The sequence below is a fragment of the Perna viridis genome, chromosome 4, assembly GCF_037379345.1.
Source record: "Perna viridis isolate PV_CMFRI_1.1 ecotype Kerala chromosome 4, ASM3737934v1, whole genome shotgun sequence".
NCBI lineage: Eukaryota > Metazoa > Mollusca > Bivalvia > Mytilida > Mytilidae > Perna > Perna viridis.
Genome location: NC_142448.1, coordinates 12,365,690 through 12,382,457, shown reverse-complemented (window position 1 = coordinate 12,382,457; position 16,768 = coordinate 12,365,690). Strand labels below are relative to the sequence as shown.

At 31.1% G+C, this 16,768-nt stretch overlaps 1 protein-coding gene across 5 annotated transcripts; it reads left to right on the top strand.

Annotated features, from left to right (window-relative positions):
- The first annotated feature begins 18 nt into the window (after nt 1-18).
- LOC148618890 (zinc finger CCHC domain-containing protein 7-like) lies at nt 19-16,730 on the top strand. 5 transcript variants are annotated; one of them, XM_088578238.1, is made up of 11 exons: nt 19-137; nt 952-1,359; nt 2,519-2,617; nt 6,938-7,541; nt 8,467-8,600; nt 8,989-9,162; nt 9,974-10,009; nt 10,461-10,550; nt 11,742-11,841; nt 14,161-14,589; nt 16,545-16,730. In XM_088578238.1, exons 4-11 carry the CDS (start codon nt 6,941-6,943, stop codon nt 16,649-16,651), a joined length of 1,671 nt encoding a protein of 556 aa, XP_088434364.1. In that variant the 5' UTR covers nt 19-137; nt 952-1,359; nt 2,519-2,617; nt 6,938-6,940; the 3' UTR covers nt 16,652-16,730. The 5 variants fall into 5 exon arrangements, with proteins under 5 accessions (XP_088434364.1, XP_088434365.1, XP_088434366.1 ...); XM_088578239.1 differs by lacking the exon at nt 2,519-2,617; XM_088578240.1 differs by lacking the exon at nt 2,519-2,617 and having other exon boundaries at nt 42-137; nt 952-996.
- The last annotated feature ends 38 nt before the right edge of the window (nt 16,731-16,768 follow it).

Below are 16,768 nucleotides of genomic sequence, written 5' to 3'. Positions count from 1 at the left end.
TTATGTCTGCGTCGCTTCTCTGTTTGAATGTAGATGAAAAATGCGATGATTTCAAGCTTTCTCCATACACAGAAGAAAAAAAAAAAGTTGCATTCAGGGATATGCAACCCAGGATACTAAGATGACGGATCCATCAAGTAGGTGTAGAATTCCGAGATAAAAGTGTGATTTCTCTTAACTCCGTGCATATATCAGGCTGGTTTTGGGAATGGAAACTTAAATGTGCCTACAGATATTGACTATTTATTTTTTTATAGCTTTACAATGAATATATTACCGAAATCAACAGTTTAAATTTTGATTATAATGGGGAGTAACGGAGAGTTCCAACGACAAATTTTGTCGGAAAAGAAATTTCGGAATAACATTGAATATCTTCGTATAATTTCACTTTCGTGACAATATCTATGGCTTCTTATTTGTATAGAAATGTGTTACTACTAAATTCGGTCGTTTAAAACCATCAATAAAGATCAATATATTTTGTGTTTGTTTACAAATTGTCCCCCTTTGTTTATGTGGCAATTAATGCCTTCAGCTCAGACAGAGTTGTCTGTCTTAGTGGTCGTTCGTGAATTACTTTGAACAATTAATGTAAAAATCATGATGTTATAATTATATTATTTACATTTATATGGATAATATATTTTTTTTGATTTTCAGTAAAATGTTATAAGTGTCAAATCATGTAGTACTACTGATAATTTTGCATATCAAAATATATTGCATAATACCATTTGATGTGTTCACATTGAATTATAGGTATTGTGAATAAATCCAATTGGTTGAACAAATTGAATTCAGAATGAATATTGTAAAAATCAGTAATTTATTTGGACTGATATACATGATGCAAATTGGTGCTTCATACGTGTTTGGTCGTTATATTATTTCCTTACATTATAATGTTTTTTGAATCACTATAGATTAAACTTATTTTTTGTGTTTCAGGTCATACGTGGAGGAAGATAAAGTTTGGAGTTAATTCGCCATCCTGTGAACATATTTGTGATAAAGTTTTAGATCTGAATAGATATAGAAATTAAATATATTTTTTTATGAATTAATTTTAGCCCAGTCAATGACTATATTAGACATGACAGACCCTGTGAGATGAATCTTTATGTAATCATGAGACTTATTTTAAAGTAAACCTAAAAAAAAACTTTTAAAAACTACAAAAGTTTATTTTAAAAGGAAAATAAAAAGGCCGACTTCAAGTTTTATTTTTAAAATCTTCAGGTACTTTTAGGAAAACCATTGACATCAATCGAAGTCAATACATACTAACAATTTACTCCTGAGTTCCGGGGCAAACGCTAATTGCAGAAGACACCTAATTAAACCTAGATATACTAGGTATACGCATGCATATGTGTGTGTGTGTGTGTGTGTGTGTGTGTGTGTGTATATATATATATATATATATATATATATATATATATAGTATTTAAAGGTACAAGCACGCACAGCGTACATGATTCAGCTTCTGAATCTGTTTTGATCTTGAACTATGTGAGTTTTATGCTCATAAAGTTTTATAAGTATTATGCTGAAGAAGGATATCAGTTATCCGAAATATTCAATGTAAATTTTACCATCTTCTGGTGATGTTAGACATATTTAGACGTTTATATATATATATACAACGTCTCAGAATGTGACGACTCTATTCGCTACACTGCTCCATCGGATCAAATTGATACAGGGAAGATATGTAAACGTATAGCAAGGTCTGAAAAATTCCCAACGATGTTAGAACTCAATTTTGCGATGCAAATTTTTGGTTCTCTCCACGGAACTCGAACTCGTATCGCTGTGACATCTATGGCAACACCGCCTGCGCGAAGTCCAGCGCCCTAGATCACTCGGCCAGCTAGGCTATATAAAAATATAGCTTTTGCTGGCCGGGTCATTCCTCCTCGTAGGATTAATCTAGGGCTGTAACTTATATTCGGGACAGTTCATCGAGATGTTATTATGTAGGATAGAGGATCAAATTAATGATGCATGTCACAACAAATCAATATTATACAAACGTCTCAGAATGTAACAACTATTCGAACGAACGAACAACAAAGGAAAAGAGCCAGTTATACTACATAAACAAAAACAAAAACAAAATGTGCTCGCACAAAAATGTCTCATTGAGTGAAACAAGTTGCAAAATAAGTGTAAAAGTTACATGATCAAATTAATTTAATTTAAGAAAAAAAAACCTGAATCTGAATTAATTTGATGTTTATATGCACAAAATAAATGAATGAAATGTGTTGTGATGCTGGGGCGTTTCAGTACACCTGCATCCCAATACATTCCATTAATTTAGTTTACGCATATAAACATCCAATTTTTAATTCAATACCAGGCTGTAACAACTGAAAGAACAAAACCACTTTGCAAAGTAAATGAAAAAAAAAATCAAATATTTGAACAACCAGGCATGAAAAATTGGAATATTGACACTGCTATCTTTTAGAAACATTTGTCATATGTATTGATTAAAATCTTGATTCAGGTAAAGAAGCATGAATTCTATATTTATAACGAGTCTCTGTCACGGGCTGTTAGAAAGGCGAAGTTTGTGTATACTACCCCATCAGATAGTAATGATAAAGTACGTAAGTCAGTCAATTGAAAGGTCCGTTTCAGAAATGGTATAACTAAATACCGAAAATAAATCTTTCTCACCTTTTGTATTGGGTTTCTCTCCCCTATACTATAATACCCCTGTTGCATTCAGTTGCATTGTTTTTTTTACACGTGTGAGTTTAGATATCGCTTAATCTTAGACACCTATAGTTTTCCCACCTTTTACAACAAACATTTCCATAGAAAATTAACGTTCAAAGTAAGGTATTAAATACAATGGAATACAAGAATTTTATAAAGGACCCCGAAGTGCTTACAAATAATTTTACAATTATTAAAATTGTTGAATGATAAAACGTAAAGAGCAGTAATATGAAGAAGGCAATGGCCTTAAGTACGAGCGAAGTCCAAAGCAAAAGTATCTTGTTCCCTTTTCAACAAATTAGACTTAATGCCATTTTTTATTTTGCCCCGTTAGATTAGGATTTTTTATCAGTAATAAGTAGGAGTCTGCAAAGGGATTTCCAAATATTCATAAAATTACTAGAAGAAGTGTTCTGTGTTCAGCATAGATTAAAGGATTTTATCAATATCCATCCAACCAGAAGTAGCCTATTTGAAAAATAACAGACATATTTTAAATGTTATGTGTAGCTTACATTTATAATATTTCTAAAGCTTCAGTGTACCCTGTTGTAGTGTTTTGCCTTGACAAAAGTTTCTCAAGTGTCAGTATGATGAATATTTAGATGAATTTTTATGCATTTAAGAGCGAGCTTCGCTTGCCTTTAATGTGGGAGATAGAACGTAATAGTATATGACATATATTATTTGAGTATTTTGTAGTAAAAAATTCAGCAATCTGTAGTGTACTATATTTTTGCTTACCATATAGTTATCAACCACACCATTTTAACTAAATTTTTTAAGTTATTGAAAGATACTTAAAAATATTATGACGCATGTATGAAACCACATGGGCTCATTTACAGTGATTTGACAGGTTTTACTATCAGTAGGCAGTATTATCCTACACAGCATGATTTGGTTATACTATCAGTGTAACAGACTCCTTAATCAGGGATATTAGGAAATGCATCTCAAAAGGTCATTTACCAAATTCATTTTCAGATATCAGTTCTTGGTTGAAAAATACTCAGATTTTTCTAAAACAATGAGTAATGATTGCTTTTTGTAATTTATTCTTTGTATTGACATGACCACTGATTTACCAATTGTGAAATCATAGCATGCAAATGATTTTTATTCACCACTGTTATATTTTGCGCCACAATTGATGAGGAAGGTTTGATGTGCTGTAAACCCACCATTTAGTTTGAAATCACTGTCCCAGGTAATGACCATTGTGGTACAAACTACTCTAGTGATGTAATATCTGTTTTTGTCAGATATATTTTGGACTTAACTTGATTATTGGATAAGTGTTCATTATTATATAGATAGCAGTGATTTACTGAATGTTCCCAGTGTAATTTTTTTGATAATTCACACTGTGAAGTACATTTGGTAATTTCACTCTTGCGCTTTCTCCCACGAAAATGTCACAACACGAATATCAACCCCCCATTCACAAAATTTAATATTAATGTTGAAAATAACAATGAATAATGCCGGAAATTTATATAATAAATAGGATAATCAATTGGTTATCGTGAATAACTAAAATATTATCACTCGTGCCAAGAACGCATTAAGATTTAAAAAGTTCCGCACACTCGTTAAATCTAGGCGTTCTTTGGCACACTTGATTATATTTTGGTTATTCACTCTTTCCAATTAATTATCCTATTAGTAATTTTGTTTTAATCCTTATTCGGTTGTGTTGGATGGTATAATACATTGTACAACCTCTTACTTCCAAGCACCATCTTCCTACTGTAACTAAGCTTCCATTGGCATTTGGCCCTTTGCCTTAGCCTTTCCCAATCTCTGCCTCCTGTCAAAACTAAACGTACTTAATTATTAACCATTGATTTACCATTATCATCACCTACGTAGCTACAGTTCATGTGGATAAAGATTAATATGTACGTGCAAACAAATCAGCAAAAGTTTAGGGCCACATGTAGGTCCAGGGCAACACCCATGTCAGGGTTTGGGTAATCATAATCGATTGTAATCCATTACAAAGAGTAATCGAGGGAACCAAGATTCTAGCAGAAAGAATGTAATCCAGGGACAAACACCAGACATGGAAAACAGACTAACAAAACAAAGAACATAAAATAACTAAATTAATTCATACAAAGTAACAAAAGTAAATGAGTAACTCGGACTCCACTAAAAACTGGGAACCTAGTAAGTAATCGAAAGTAATCTGTAATCAACATTGATTTCAATTACTTGTAATCGTAATTTAATGATTTACAGCTTCTCAAAGCTCTGTAATCATCGATTACTTTTCAATTGCATTTGATTACATTTTGGAATATATGGTTTTAAAGGGAGTGCATTTGTGCAATTTCCAACAGAAAAAAGTACATTCACTTACCCCGCTATGATATTTAAGTAGCTGTCTTCGTAAGAATCATCCAAAATCTCAAAAATGTGATGTACCTTAAAAAAGGCTACATATTTTTATTTTTGTAATTAAGTTGTTTTATGGGTCTGTACTATGAAATGTGTAATTATTCATTCAAATCTGCCTGCTCTTAGGAGATAATCAACATAGAAAATCCAGTAGATTCTATTGTATTTGAGCATCATTTACAGAGTTATCTCCCTTAATTTTGAAATCTACAGTGCATTCTATACAATTTTTATCTCCTAAGAGCATGGGTTGTATGAAAAACCACATGTTAATTTCTGTTTACTATGACATTTCAAACAAAATATCAAAAATAAAAATATGTAGGCTTTTTACCCATGAATAACATTTTGCATGATCCTTAGCTGGAGTGCTACTTAAATAGAAAATATGTTAATGAATCAATCATGCTATCATGTATTTTAATGCATCATGAGTATTATTATAATTTTGTTAATTATCATCACAGACAAATCTTAACTTGTCATGTTTCACTACACATAAATGTGTTAACAGTGTAACAATAAAATTTATTCTGACACAGTCGGTATAGTTTTGCACTTTACCCTTTGAACTTAAGGACGGTCTTCTATGGAAAAGCAAATCATCTGATTGCAATTCTATTTCCCGATTTACCAAATACTGATAACTTAGTGGCATTGGAAAAAATTGTATTGAAAATGTAAAATTGTGTGTTCAAAAATAAAAATATGTAGGCTTTCCAACCATGAATCACATGATTCTTAGGTGGAGTACTACTTAAGAACTAACATTATCGTGTATCAGTCAGGCCAGAATAAAGGTAATCAGAGAACTTAACACTTTATTTCATTCTAAGTAGTTAAATGTTATTCTTCTTTGCTTTAGAAAATTTACATTTGGTAAATTTTGTTGAATAACTGTCTCATTGGCAATCATATACTTCTCATATACCTCTGTCAATATTAATTTTAACTTCTCTACTTTTCACAGTGGAGACTTTGTGAATGGAGTTACCATTTCAAAATATGCTTGTAATTTAATTCTTTTGTTTACGTGACAATATATATTTAATGACTCATAAAATTTAAAATCATTTGAGCTATAAACAGAAAAAAAAGATAAGTATTGGAATGTTTTCTCAGTTTTTAATTTAGTGGAGTCACAGTGGAAGAAAATGGTGACTCCACTGTGAAGATTGGAGAAATTAAAATTTGGGTTGGTGCTAGTGTACCACATCTCCTATTTTTATATTCTGATTGATTGATTGATTGTTTGGGTTTAACATCCGAGCAGCAATATTTCAGCTATATTCAGACAGTGAACATGAAATGGATGATAAAATGAACATGAAATGATGATGAAATGAAAAATGGGATATGAAACAAGGATAATAGGGTCGACAAATTTTGATTGCCACTAGAAAAAGGGAGGGATGGGTAAGGTTGGGCAATTTAGACTCCTGTGGTGGAGCGCAAAGGTTCCTACTCCTAACGAATACCACAGCAGGGTTCTTAAACATGCAAGGAACATGGCATCTTTCCTAACACAGTGCACTAGTATGGTTTGTGGTCAGGTTTTCCATATTATAGCCTGACAACCCCATTCCACCATCTGGGGCACACAACCCAGTTGCTCTGTGGGCAGAGCGCCTAGCCCCCGGCTAGGTTTCTGAGCACTATTTACATGTAGTTGCCTTTTTCGACAAGCTTAGCACTGCTGCAGGCCTATTCTTTTGACACCCAGACCTGCACAGGGCTTTTATATTCTGTATATGGTTATTTATTGTAATTATGTTTACTATTAAATCATTAACAGATAATGTATCCCGGGTTATTTACAAGTGTTAATGGAGAATCAGATGACAGTGAACCTGATGGAGATAATTCATCTACCTTTTCTGAGAGAGAAGAAATTGAACAAGCATTATATGCTCAAATACATTACTGTCAGATTGAACAAGAAGATGAAAAACACATTGGATTAGATAGTTCAACTACTAGACAAGATATTTATAGTGAATGTGCTACTCAAGTAGAAGAAAAACAACAAGAAAAAATTCCAGGTGAAAAATCTTCACATGATGATACATGCATTGTACTTTCATCAAGTGTAGAAGACTCACCAATGAAGGATAACAGAAAATCATTTAAATCACATTCGAAGAAAATTAAGTCTAAATTCAATCAAAATGAGGTGATTACAATTGATACACTCTCTGATGCTATAAGTATAAGTTCTGAAGGACATGATGAGGAGACTGGTTATAGTTCAGACTGTTCCTTTAATCTATCAAGTGACTGTATGGCCCTGGATGAATCATGTGATGACATGGGGGATATTGTTGTCAATGTAGATAAAAGCCAGAGACAAATGCTTAATCATCTAACAGTCAGAGATATAAAAGAAAAGGATGAAGCAGGTAACATAATAATCAGTTTAGTAACTCTGTTCATAAAGCTGAAGATTTAGATATCTTCAAAAACTTCATGGTAAGCATAAGTGCTTTTCATAGCCTTGTATACATTTCACACAAAACTATGCAGTGCTTTATTTTAGCACTGAGCTATCAGAAATTTTTTTTTTTTTTGGGGGGGGGGGCGGTTTGAATGCACTACAGGCACTATGCTGTACTTAATTTTTTTAGGGACATTCTGAATCAAAAAGAACTGCTCTAAGCAAGTGAGCGTATTTATGTTTGTCAAGCATTCTAGTGTTATTAATCTGTATAATCAGAAGATTAGTTTGAATACAAAGTTAAAATCAAGTAATTGAAGTTCTTTAAAAAAGAAGTAGTAAAAGAGTCCAAAGTTAAGTTGATTATTTTAATTTATGCAAGTATTTCATTGACTTACAACTAAATCTTATGATATCTCTAAAGTTCCCTTTAGTGTTATAAATAAATAATATAACTTATCAAGCTTTTGTCTTTATAATGTATCTGATTTTCATATTTTGTTTGTAATGAAAAATATCTGCAAATGTAATTTTATAGGCAACCCATGAAATTTGAGTGATTTCCCATTCTGATATGTTGTCATCTGCATGCATATAGGTACATTGTAGGTGCAATGATTGCTCAATCCAAGCATTTGTATAAAAACTGGAAAAAAGATTTCAGTTTTAGTTTGTTTTTTTCTGCATGGTAACAGTCCATCTATTTTTAAATGGTGCTTGTTAAATATTCTAAGTTCTAATCCTTTTAAAGAACTCAATATATTTTAATATCAGTTGAAATGCAATATGTTATATTTTTTCCTTTTGAATAGACAATACATAAATACTATTCTTTGTCACACATATATTGTTGAATTGAATTATTGATAGTAACAGTCTTATCATTTTAGGTAAATGGGTAATCATTGATGAAGATAGATTCCAGGGTAATCCATTACTAGGGCGCTATTACAGGTCATCATCTGTCAGGTGTCACAACTGTAATGAAGTTGGTCATTTATCAAAAGTTTGTCCTAAGCCCAGGGTAAGAAAATCTCAAAAGTTGTGAATTAATTTTAGCGATTTTAGTAAATTAGAAATGTAATCAAACATTTATTGCTGTCATTTTATGGTTTGCATATGTATGAAATGAAACATTTTAGATTTTGATTTGATTGCTTTTCCTACAAGTTTTTTTTTTCCAAAGGAAGACTTTAGAAATCTATGATATATGTACAATTTAAATAAGAACACATCCTCAATATGTGATTCAATATATGGGGTACAACAGTGATAGGACTGAGGGCAGTCAAATAGCACACATGCAGAATTACTACACTGATTCCACAATAAATAAATAGTAAATTATTGATATATGAGTAATATCTAAGAAAAAATGATAAATGTATTGGCATTGATATATATATTTACAGAAAGAAATAGTATGTTATCTTTGTGGAGAAGAAGGACACCATGGGAAAGCCTGCACTAAACCTGTATGTTTTAATTGTAATACTCCAGGACATATGTTTGCCAGCTGTAAAGAGCCAAAAAGATCTAAACACATGGACTGTTACCGATGTGAAATGTATGGACATGCTTCATATGTAAGTATTCATTTGGTCTGACAAGAACAGTATGTCAAGAAATGTTAAAAACAGAAGTCCTATAGTAATAGATCAAATTTTACTGTAGTGAAATTTAGTTAAAAGTTATTGTCTGTGTTATTGAAATTAATTTTTTTTATGATTTTTCTTTTCATAGTTAAGTAATATTGATTTTCAGATTTCCCATAGATATTTGCAAGTTTTATTTCAAAAGATTATTCCTTGAAAATTTATGTGTTCCTTTTGCTATGCAATGTCATCACTAGGTAAGGTGGAAAGGATTCACCATATGTACCAAAATTAACGTGTCTTTGCTGCTTACAATACTAATGATGGCTAAAATTATTTTAATGACGCAGAGAAAAAAATATCTTTTAGTTAAATGTTTTATTTTAAAAAAAAATGATGGGTCAAATCCTAACTATTTATGTCCTCTCTTGCATAAGTATTGTCAGGCATATCCAATGTCATGATATGTATCGTTTGAGAAAAGGATGTATCGTTACACCCCTCCACTAGGGTACTAGTGAATATGAATTATAAAACACTGGCATGACTGGGTAATGAAATATTATATTTTATGTTTCATGAGTATCTGATTTTCATATTTTGTTTATAATTGATTTGGTTTATTTCATAAATTAATAATACTAGACTGTAAGCAAAACTTATCTGCATTCAGCTCAACAGTGTATGTTACAAGTACTAATAGTAAATGTCAAATTGATTATTTGCATTACAAAGTTTTTTGTACAACCTCAAAAAAATTATTGAGGTTGCAGGCTGTTATAGTTATTCCCCTTTTTTGTAGGAGTGTCCAGAAATATGGAGACAGTTTCATCTGACAGTAAGTTAAAGATACCTTTGTTGCACATATTAAGCCAAAAAAGAAAAATCAAAAATGTGCAACTTCATGGTAAGGTATTGTAGTTCTGCATCTGTTATTTTAAAATTAAGATACATTTGTATGAAGAATAATAGTGTAGAAAAGTTATGCATGAAGAATTTGTTGTTGTGTAAGATTGCTATGTAAGTAAGTATGTTTATCTTTTATTCATGGGTTTTAATTTTCTGTGTTTCTCATAATTTTGTAAAATTGTAGGTCACCAAAATTAGTACCCCATGATTAATAGTACTTTAATATTGTAGTATTTGATTCAGTACTTTATTGAAAGTCAATTTATAACATAAATCTAGTGTTAGAATAGAATCCATTCATACAAATCAACACATTAAGAAACTACCCACTAATTTAAACTGTTGTACATTTCAAGACAATCAGAATAATTTATTTTCAGACAATCTCGGGTCAACTAATCAGGGGAAATCAGAAGGAGAATAAAAAACGACACTGTCCAAACTGTGCAGGGGATGATCATTTTGATTTTGTAAGTAGTTTCATGCTAACACCTGAATATTTTATGGTACTATCTCATCTTACACTTTGATTAGTTCTGAATTAACGAAGCCCTAGATTATTATTCAGTTTGCTCATAAGACATGCATTTTCTGACAAAATTTTCTGCGCAGTTTCCACAGCCTGAAAAATACTTCTAAGAGCAAGAATATGTTATATTGTAAGCAGAAATTGAACACTGAAAAAATTAGGAGTTCAAAATACAATGTGTTTGATGGCAGCTGTTTATAGACAACAGTGCACTGACTTGATATATAACTGATCAGGGGTTTTTCTACCTTTGATTTACTGCTGAATATCGGCCCTATTCCCAATGACAAAAGTGTCTTTTTTTCCAAAATTTATCATGAAGCAAGCGATATGAAAGTTGTCAATTAATTCATCTGTCGGTAGAATGAAAGTCATATTTTATTGATGAGTCGGCAAATCGTTATTGTCACAGTTTCTAGAGAGCAATTTTAAGACTCGGGAAAGAAACTTATCTATTCTTCAATTTATGACTTTTTACAACAGCCGATTTACAATAATTTTTTTCGGAACTTCTTTTACCATTATCGGCCATCGGTTGTAAAATAAAAAGTATCCAAAATGAAAACAGCATTGTTGGTTATGTGTCATAATAGTAAATGATTTTATTTGTTAGTTTTTTTCCAATTGATGAAAAAATTCCTAATCTCAGGGGCAGGGGCCTTATTTGAAAAAAAAAAATTTCAAAAATAGCCTTGCTTATAGATGAGGCCTAGAACTGTGCAGCCTGTCATTTTCACTGGTTTGAGCCGAATCGGTAAATCAAAGAGTTTTTCACGTCTGTGCACTGTTATTTTCTTTTTGTATTTCAATTGAAATGTTAAAGAAAAAGGATTTTTAAAGCAAGAAAAACACAGCTTTCATTCAGAATAGGGACATTAATTTAAAACAATGTCACATTTGTGACATCACAACTGAAAGTTATGTTCAGTTAGTGACAGTACATCACTTGTAAATACATGGTTAATGCATTTTGACTGCTCAAATTGAACAGTTGTAGTATGAATTCTTTTTGTGAACCTTTTCCAGTTGATAACTTTGCTTGGTCAAACTTATTGTATTTCACCTTAAAAAGGAGGGTTTTACTTGGTGTTAGGAAATAAGATTGTCATTAACAATGTTTTACTTGTATAAGGAATGTGAAGAAGAGAGAATGGATCGTCATGGTCTACCTATCTGTCCATTGATTAAACAATATAGGAAAGCCGACCTTAAATCACAGAAGAGAAATAGAGGTAGTTAAAATGTAAATAAGAAAGTTACGTTGTACAGGTAGATAATTTCTGTTCATAAAGCTTTAGCAAGTTTTGTCTTCTTCAATATATACATTAAATTTATATTAAAGTTTTGAAGCTTAATAATCTTAAATTGAGACAACAAAGACTGAGCTGTAACAGATACCAATGGACCAATTTAACAAATCTGTTATCAAGACCGATTACCAAACAACCATAAAAAATAATGAATTTAACAAAACTACAAAAGAATATGATGGAGAGACCATTTATTTTAATATGATAAACTTCTTACGCTATTAATACCCTCCCACAGGAAGTGGCAAGATATATGTGATACCCTCAGAATAGTGGCTTGTCCTTCCATCTCTCTGTCCACTGATGGTTTCCAGACAATTACTTGAGAATAGATCAATGATTTTTTTTTAAAACTTTGTACTGTTGTTTAGTTCCAAAAAAATGTGTAGTTTTCAAAGCTATTGTCCCACCATAACTTGAGAACAACTTCTTTAATCAAAATTTCTTGAAACTTAATATAGTTGTTTCTTATGATAGTCAAACAGTCTGTGAACTTTTTGGTGAAAATTTTATTGAAACTTTTAGAGTTACAGGACTTTGTAACTAAAATAGGGGAGGTTTTTATCACATGTCAAGCTGTATCTCAAGAACTATTTATGATTATTGCTTAAAACTTTACACACTTGTTATTTATATTAATCTGAAGATCTTTATACTTTTTATTGAATATTCTTTTATTCTATTTTAGAGTTATCATGTTTTTTTTGTAAAAAAGTTGGTTTTTTTTTCACATGTTGCAGTGTATCTCAGAAACTTAATCTTAAAGCTGCGTTAGCTGTCATTTGCATAAATTTTCGTCTCTGCTGAAATATGCATTAACTTCAAATTATTTCTACTAAATTGTACTTTTCCTGTATGATTTCATTTGATATCCACAAATGAAATGCATTAAATACATGAAATAGGTGTCTATATATTTATTGTTGTAAGACAAAAAAATCAACCAAGATAAATTCACATGCATGTGACTTCTGGTGACCTTAATCCCCGCAAGTGCAGTAATGGTCGCTTCTTTAAAAAAAACAATTGCAAAGTGAAAGTGGTTAATCAACGGCAAAGAAGACAGACAGACTCAAGTTGTAAAAGGAAAAAGTTTGAATATAACACAAGGATGCTATTGAAATTTACATATTGTGATATAATGTGGCACAAATATGGTCAGTAATAATCATTATATATTTGAAAACTAATCAAGAAATAGCTGAAATGAAATGTAAAGAAGACATGTGCACACCTGTGTATCTGTTATTGTTATTTTATTTTACCAAGGTTAAATTTTTTTTAACCCTGTCGGCAATCTTCGAAAGTAATGGCAGAAAATAATTAGATCAGATCTATCGATCTTCTTTGATTAAAAAATGTTATTTTTGCAATATTCTGTAGGTATTATCGACATTTATTGCTTCAATTGCATTACTACAAACTTATTTCATTGAATCAGTAAAAATCGGTAGAATCAGAACTGAAAAAAATTGGCAGCTAATGCAGATTTAAGATCTGTATACTTCTTTGTGATGATTCTTTATTTATTTTTGAGTTATTAAGGGTTTTTTTGTAAAAAAGGTGAGAGGCTTTTTTTCTCTTCGTGTCGTATGAGAAGAATTCAGGAGGTGTATTAATCCTTAAAAAATATGTATGTATGGTTGGGTCACAAAAAACTCCCTTCCAACCCTCCCATACATTTATTGATGGAATAACCCTTAGAAAGAACCTATAGGGCAATTCATCTTAGAGAAACTTCATTCCAAGAACACTGAAACATTGTAACAATTTTTGTTTCTCTCTTTTATCAACTTTCTGTTTTATGAAAAATTTTGAAATTTTCAGTTCATATATTGGCATGCAAAATTTTTGTTGCAAAAATTTTTGCTCCCTTAATCAGAATTAATGCTTCAATTTGGTATAATATTAAATATATTGTTAGCAACTTTTGTCTGTCTCTAATATAAACTTCCTACTGAGCAGGAATGAGGAATGAGTCAAGATAAACTTAGCATGACATTCTGTATAACCCTGTGTTTTTCCAAAAACAATTTAAACATTTATTATATTCATTTCATGTGAATTCAAAAAATCAGTGCTCCACATGTTACAATGTACATGTGTGATGAAACCACAGTATATTATTTGACCTTTGGTCACAAGCTTAAAACGATAGTGGAATTTTTTTTAGATTAAGCTTAGTGTCTCTTATTTTTTGTTGCTGAAAGAAATAAAGATGTTTTTTATTTTCTGTTGTAGAAAGAAATCAAGATGAATCAGAAGTTCCTAAAAAAAAACAAAAAACAGAGAGTGTACATTATGAGACATCAAAAAGTAATTCAAAATATAGTGAGGACTTTGACAGGGCTAGCCTTGATTTCAGTAGTGTTAAACTAGTCAAAAGAAAGGATTCTACAAACAAGTCATTTAAAGAAAAAATTAAAGAATATAAATTAGAAAATGCTAGTCTAAAGAAGAAAAAGAAGAAAGATGATTCTAAAAGGAAAGGAAAACACCACAACATAAAAGAAGACTTTGATTATGGAAATGACTCAAACAAAAAATTCAAAAATAAAAACAAAAGTGAAAAGTATAAACTGAAACAAAAGAATACAAAGAAAAAAGACAAGAAAAAGTCATCAAAGAAGATGCATAGTGAACAGTCAGTGCTGGAAATAAAAAAGAAAAGTATGAATTATATATTTATAGTCAAAAATGAGTTTTGAAAAATGTAAATTTTTGATTAAAAGTGATCATATTTTTGACAAACTTTACCATTAAATATACATATTACAAGGGTTGTCTAATAGTTTTTAAGTTTGGAATGAATACTGATTCTTACTGAAAGAATTGTAATTAGGTATGGTATTTTTAACCTTATTGTTGACATGGACTGGATTATGTTAACCTTTGACAGATTACGACATCCTTATGTTGAAGATACAATTATGTACATTTCACAAGTTTGGAATTATTGCTATTCATTTTATAAGGTTGATCTTGAAATCGATACAAGTTTTAAAATGAAATTCATGATAAAGAGTAATAATCCTTTCAAACAAAAACCAACATATCAAAATGATACATTGCATTTTAAAGCTTACAATTGGCATGGTACATGTATATGATTGTAGTTAATTATATCATTATACTAAACCATAAAAAAGGAAGGATTATGATTGATGTGCATAATCTTTCAATCAATTCAGTTGAGGTCTAGAGTTTACATGTCAGTAACTGTCAGTTTATGGTCCTGTGTTAATTGTTAATGAATATACTCTGTTACATTCCCTATGTTTTACATTTTGCTATGATGTCTTGTTAGTTGACTTTCATCGTGTGCTATTGTGTATCTTGTTTATTGCTTGGGAGAGTTGGGGCTCCATGAAAATTAATGAGATATTGGGGAACAATGGGTGTCATGCACAAAAAACAACTTTTTTTGCCTCACCTGGCCAAAGCCTTGTGAGCTATTGTCATCACTTGGTGTCTGTTGTCGTCTTTCTCCGTTGTCGTCGTTAATAATTATAATTATGCAAAACTCTTCTTCTCTGAAACTACTTGACTAATTAGAACCAAACTTTGTATGATAGTTTCTTGGGTTATCCTGCATAGAACTGATGTGGGAATTTTTGATTCGTCAAAAAACATGGCCGCTGTAACTAAAAATAGAACGTAGGGGTTAGACAGTAGTTTTTTGCATATATCTCTAAAACCATTAGATTAAGCTAAAATCTGATGGGGTAAAAGTGTTAAGCATGATAAGATCTATCTCTGGTCAAATTTTGGTTTTAATCCATTGAGCCTGGTTGGAGTTATTGCCCTTTTTCAACGATTTTTTGCTATTTTTAATGTTATTTCTTTCAAAATCTTCTCCTCTGACACTACTTTACCAATTTGAAATAAACTTGGTATGAATGTTCCTAAGGGTATCATCCATAGAACTGATGTGGGGATTTTTGATCCGTCAAAAAACATGGCCGCTGTTACTAAAAATAGAACATAGTGGTCAGACAGTAGTTTTCACATATATCTCCAAAACCATTAGGTTTAGCCAAATTTTCAATAACTGAAATGATCCTTATTAGTCTTCAGGCATAAAAGTTGTCAGACAACTCCTTGTATTAGGTATTGTCCTTGAAAGGGGGAAAATAACAGGGTTTTTTTTAACAGTTTTCAGCCAATATCTTGAAAACTATGTTAGATAGAAAGAAACTTTTAGTTGCTGAAATGATCATTATGATATGTCCTACCGAAGTCATCTTTATTGGATACCTTTTAAAAAAAATCTATTTTGGTTTTTGAGCTATAAGGTGTCAAATGGGCCACATCCCAAAAAATCAACATTTTGGATTCCTGATGTCTGATTGCAATCAAATTTTGAGCTGTTTGAAGTTAATATTAAATCATGTGGCCATACTTGCTTCAACTGTTCAGGGTTCAACCTCTGTTGTATCATGCTGCACCCTGCAAGGTACCAGTTAATAGCAGACTCTGAGTGTGAGAAAGTTCCCTACATTCATTGAAATCCCCTAGTCTGCCTTTTGTTGTTTTTTTTTGTTTTGTTTTTTATTTTGTTTGGTAGGGTTATTGACTCTAGTATGTATATCAATTAATAATACCATGTGAATATTTGCTTTCAGAGAAGTCAAAGAAAGATAAGAAGACCAAAAAGAAAAGTAATTTTGTCAAGGAGAGAGGATTCAAGATGAGAGATGGATTATTTCAAATCAGCTTCAAGAATAGTTAATGATAAATGTAATTAATTTGGCTGTGATAAATATTTTAAATGTTATTTATTTTTAAAACAATTAAATAATCTGTTATGATCTGTCATTTCTCATTTCAGTGTGCATGGGTATGTGTT

Bases quoted from the DNA above. Each gene is read 5' to 3' on its own strand.
- LOC148618890 (XM_088578239.1), top strand. From the start codon at position 6,941: ATGTATCCCGGGTTATTTACAAGTGTTAATGGAGAATCAGATGACAGT. The intron at 8,601-8,988 runs GTAAGAAAATCT...ATATATTTACAG, and splicing joins AAGTTTGTCCTAAGCCCAGG to AAAGAAATAGTATGTTATCT. The intron at 10,551-11,741 runs GTAAGTAGTTTC...TACTTGTATAAG, and splicing joins GGGATGATCATTTTGATTTT to GAATGTGAAGAAGAGAGAAT.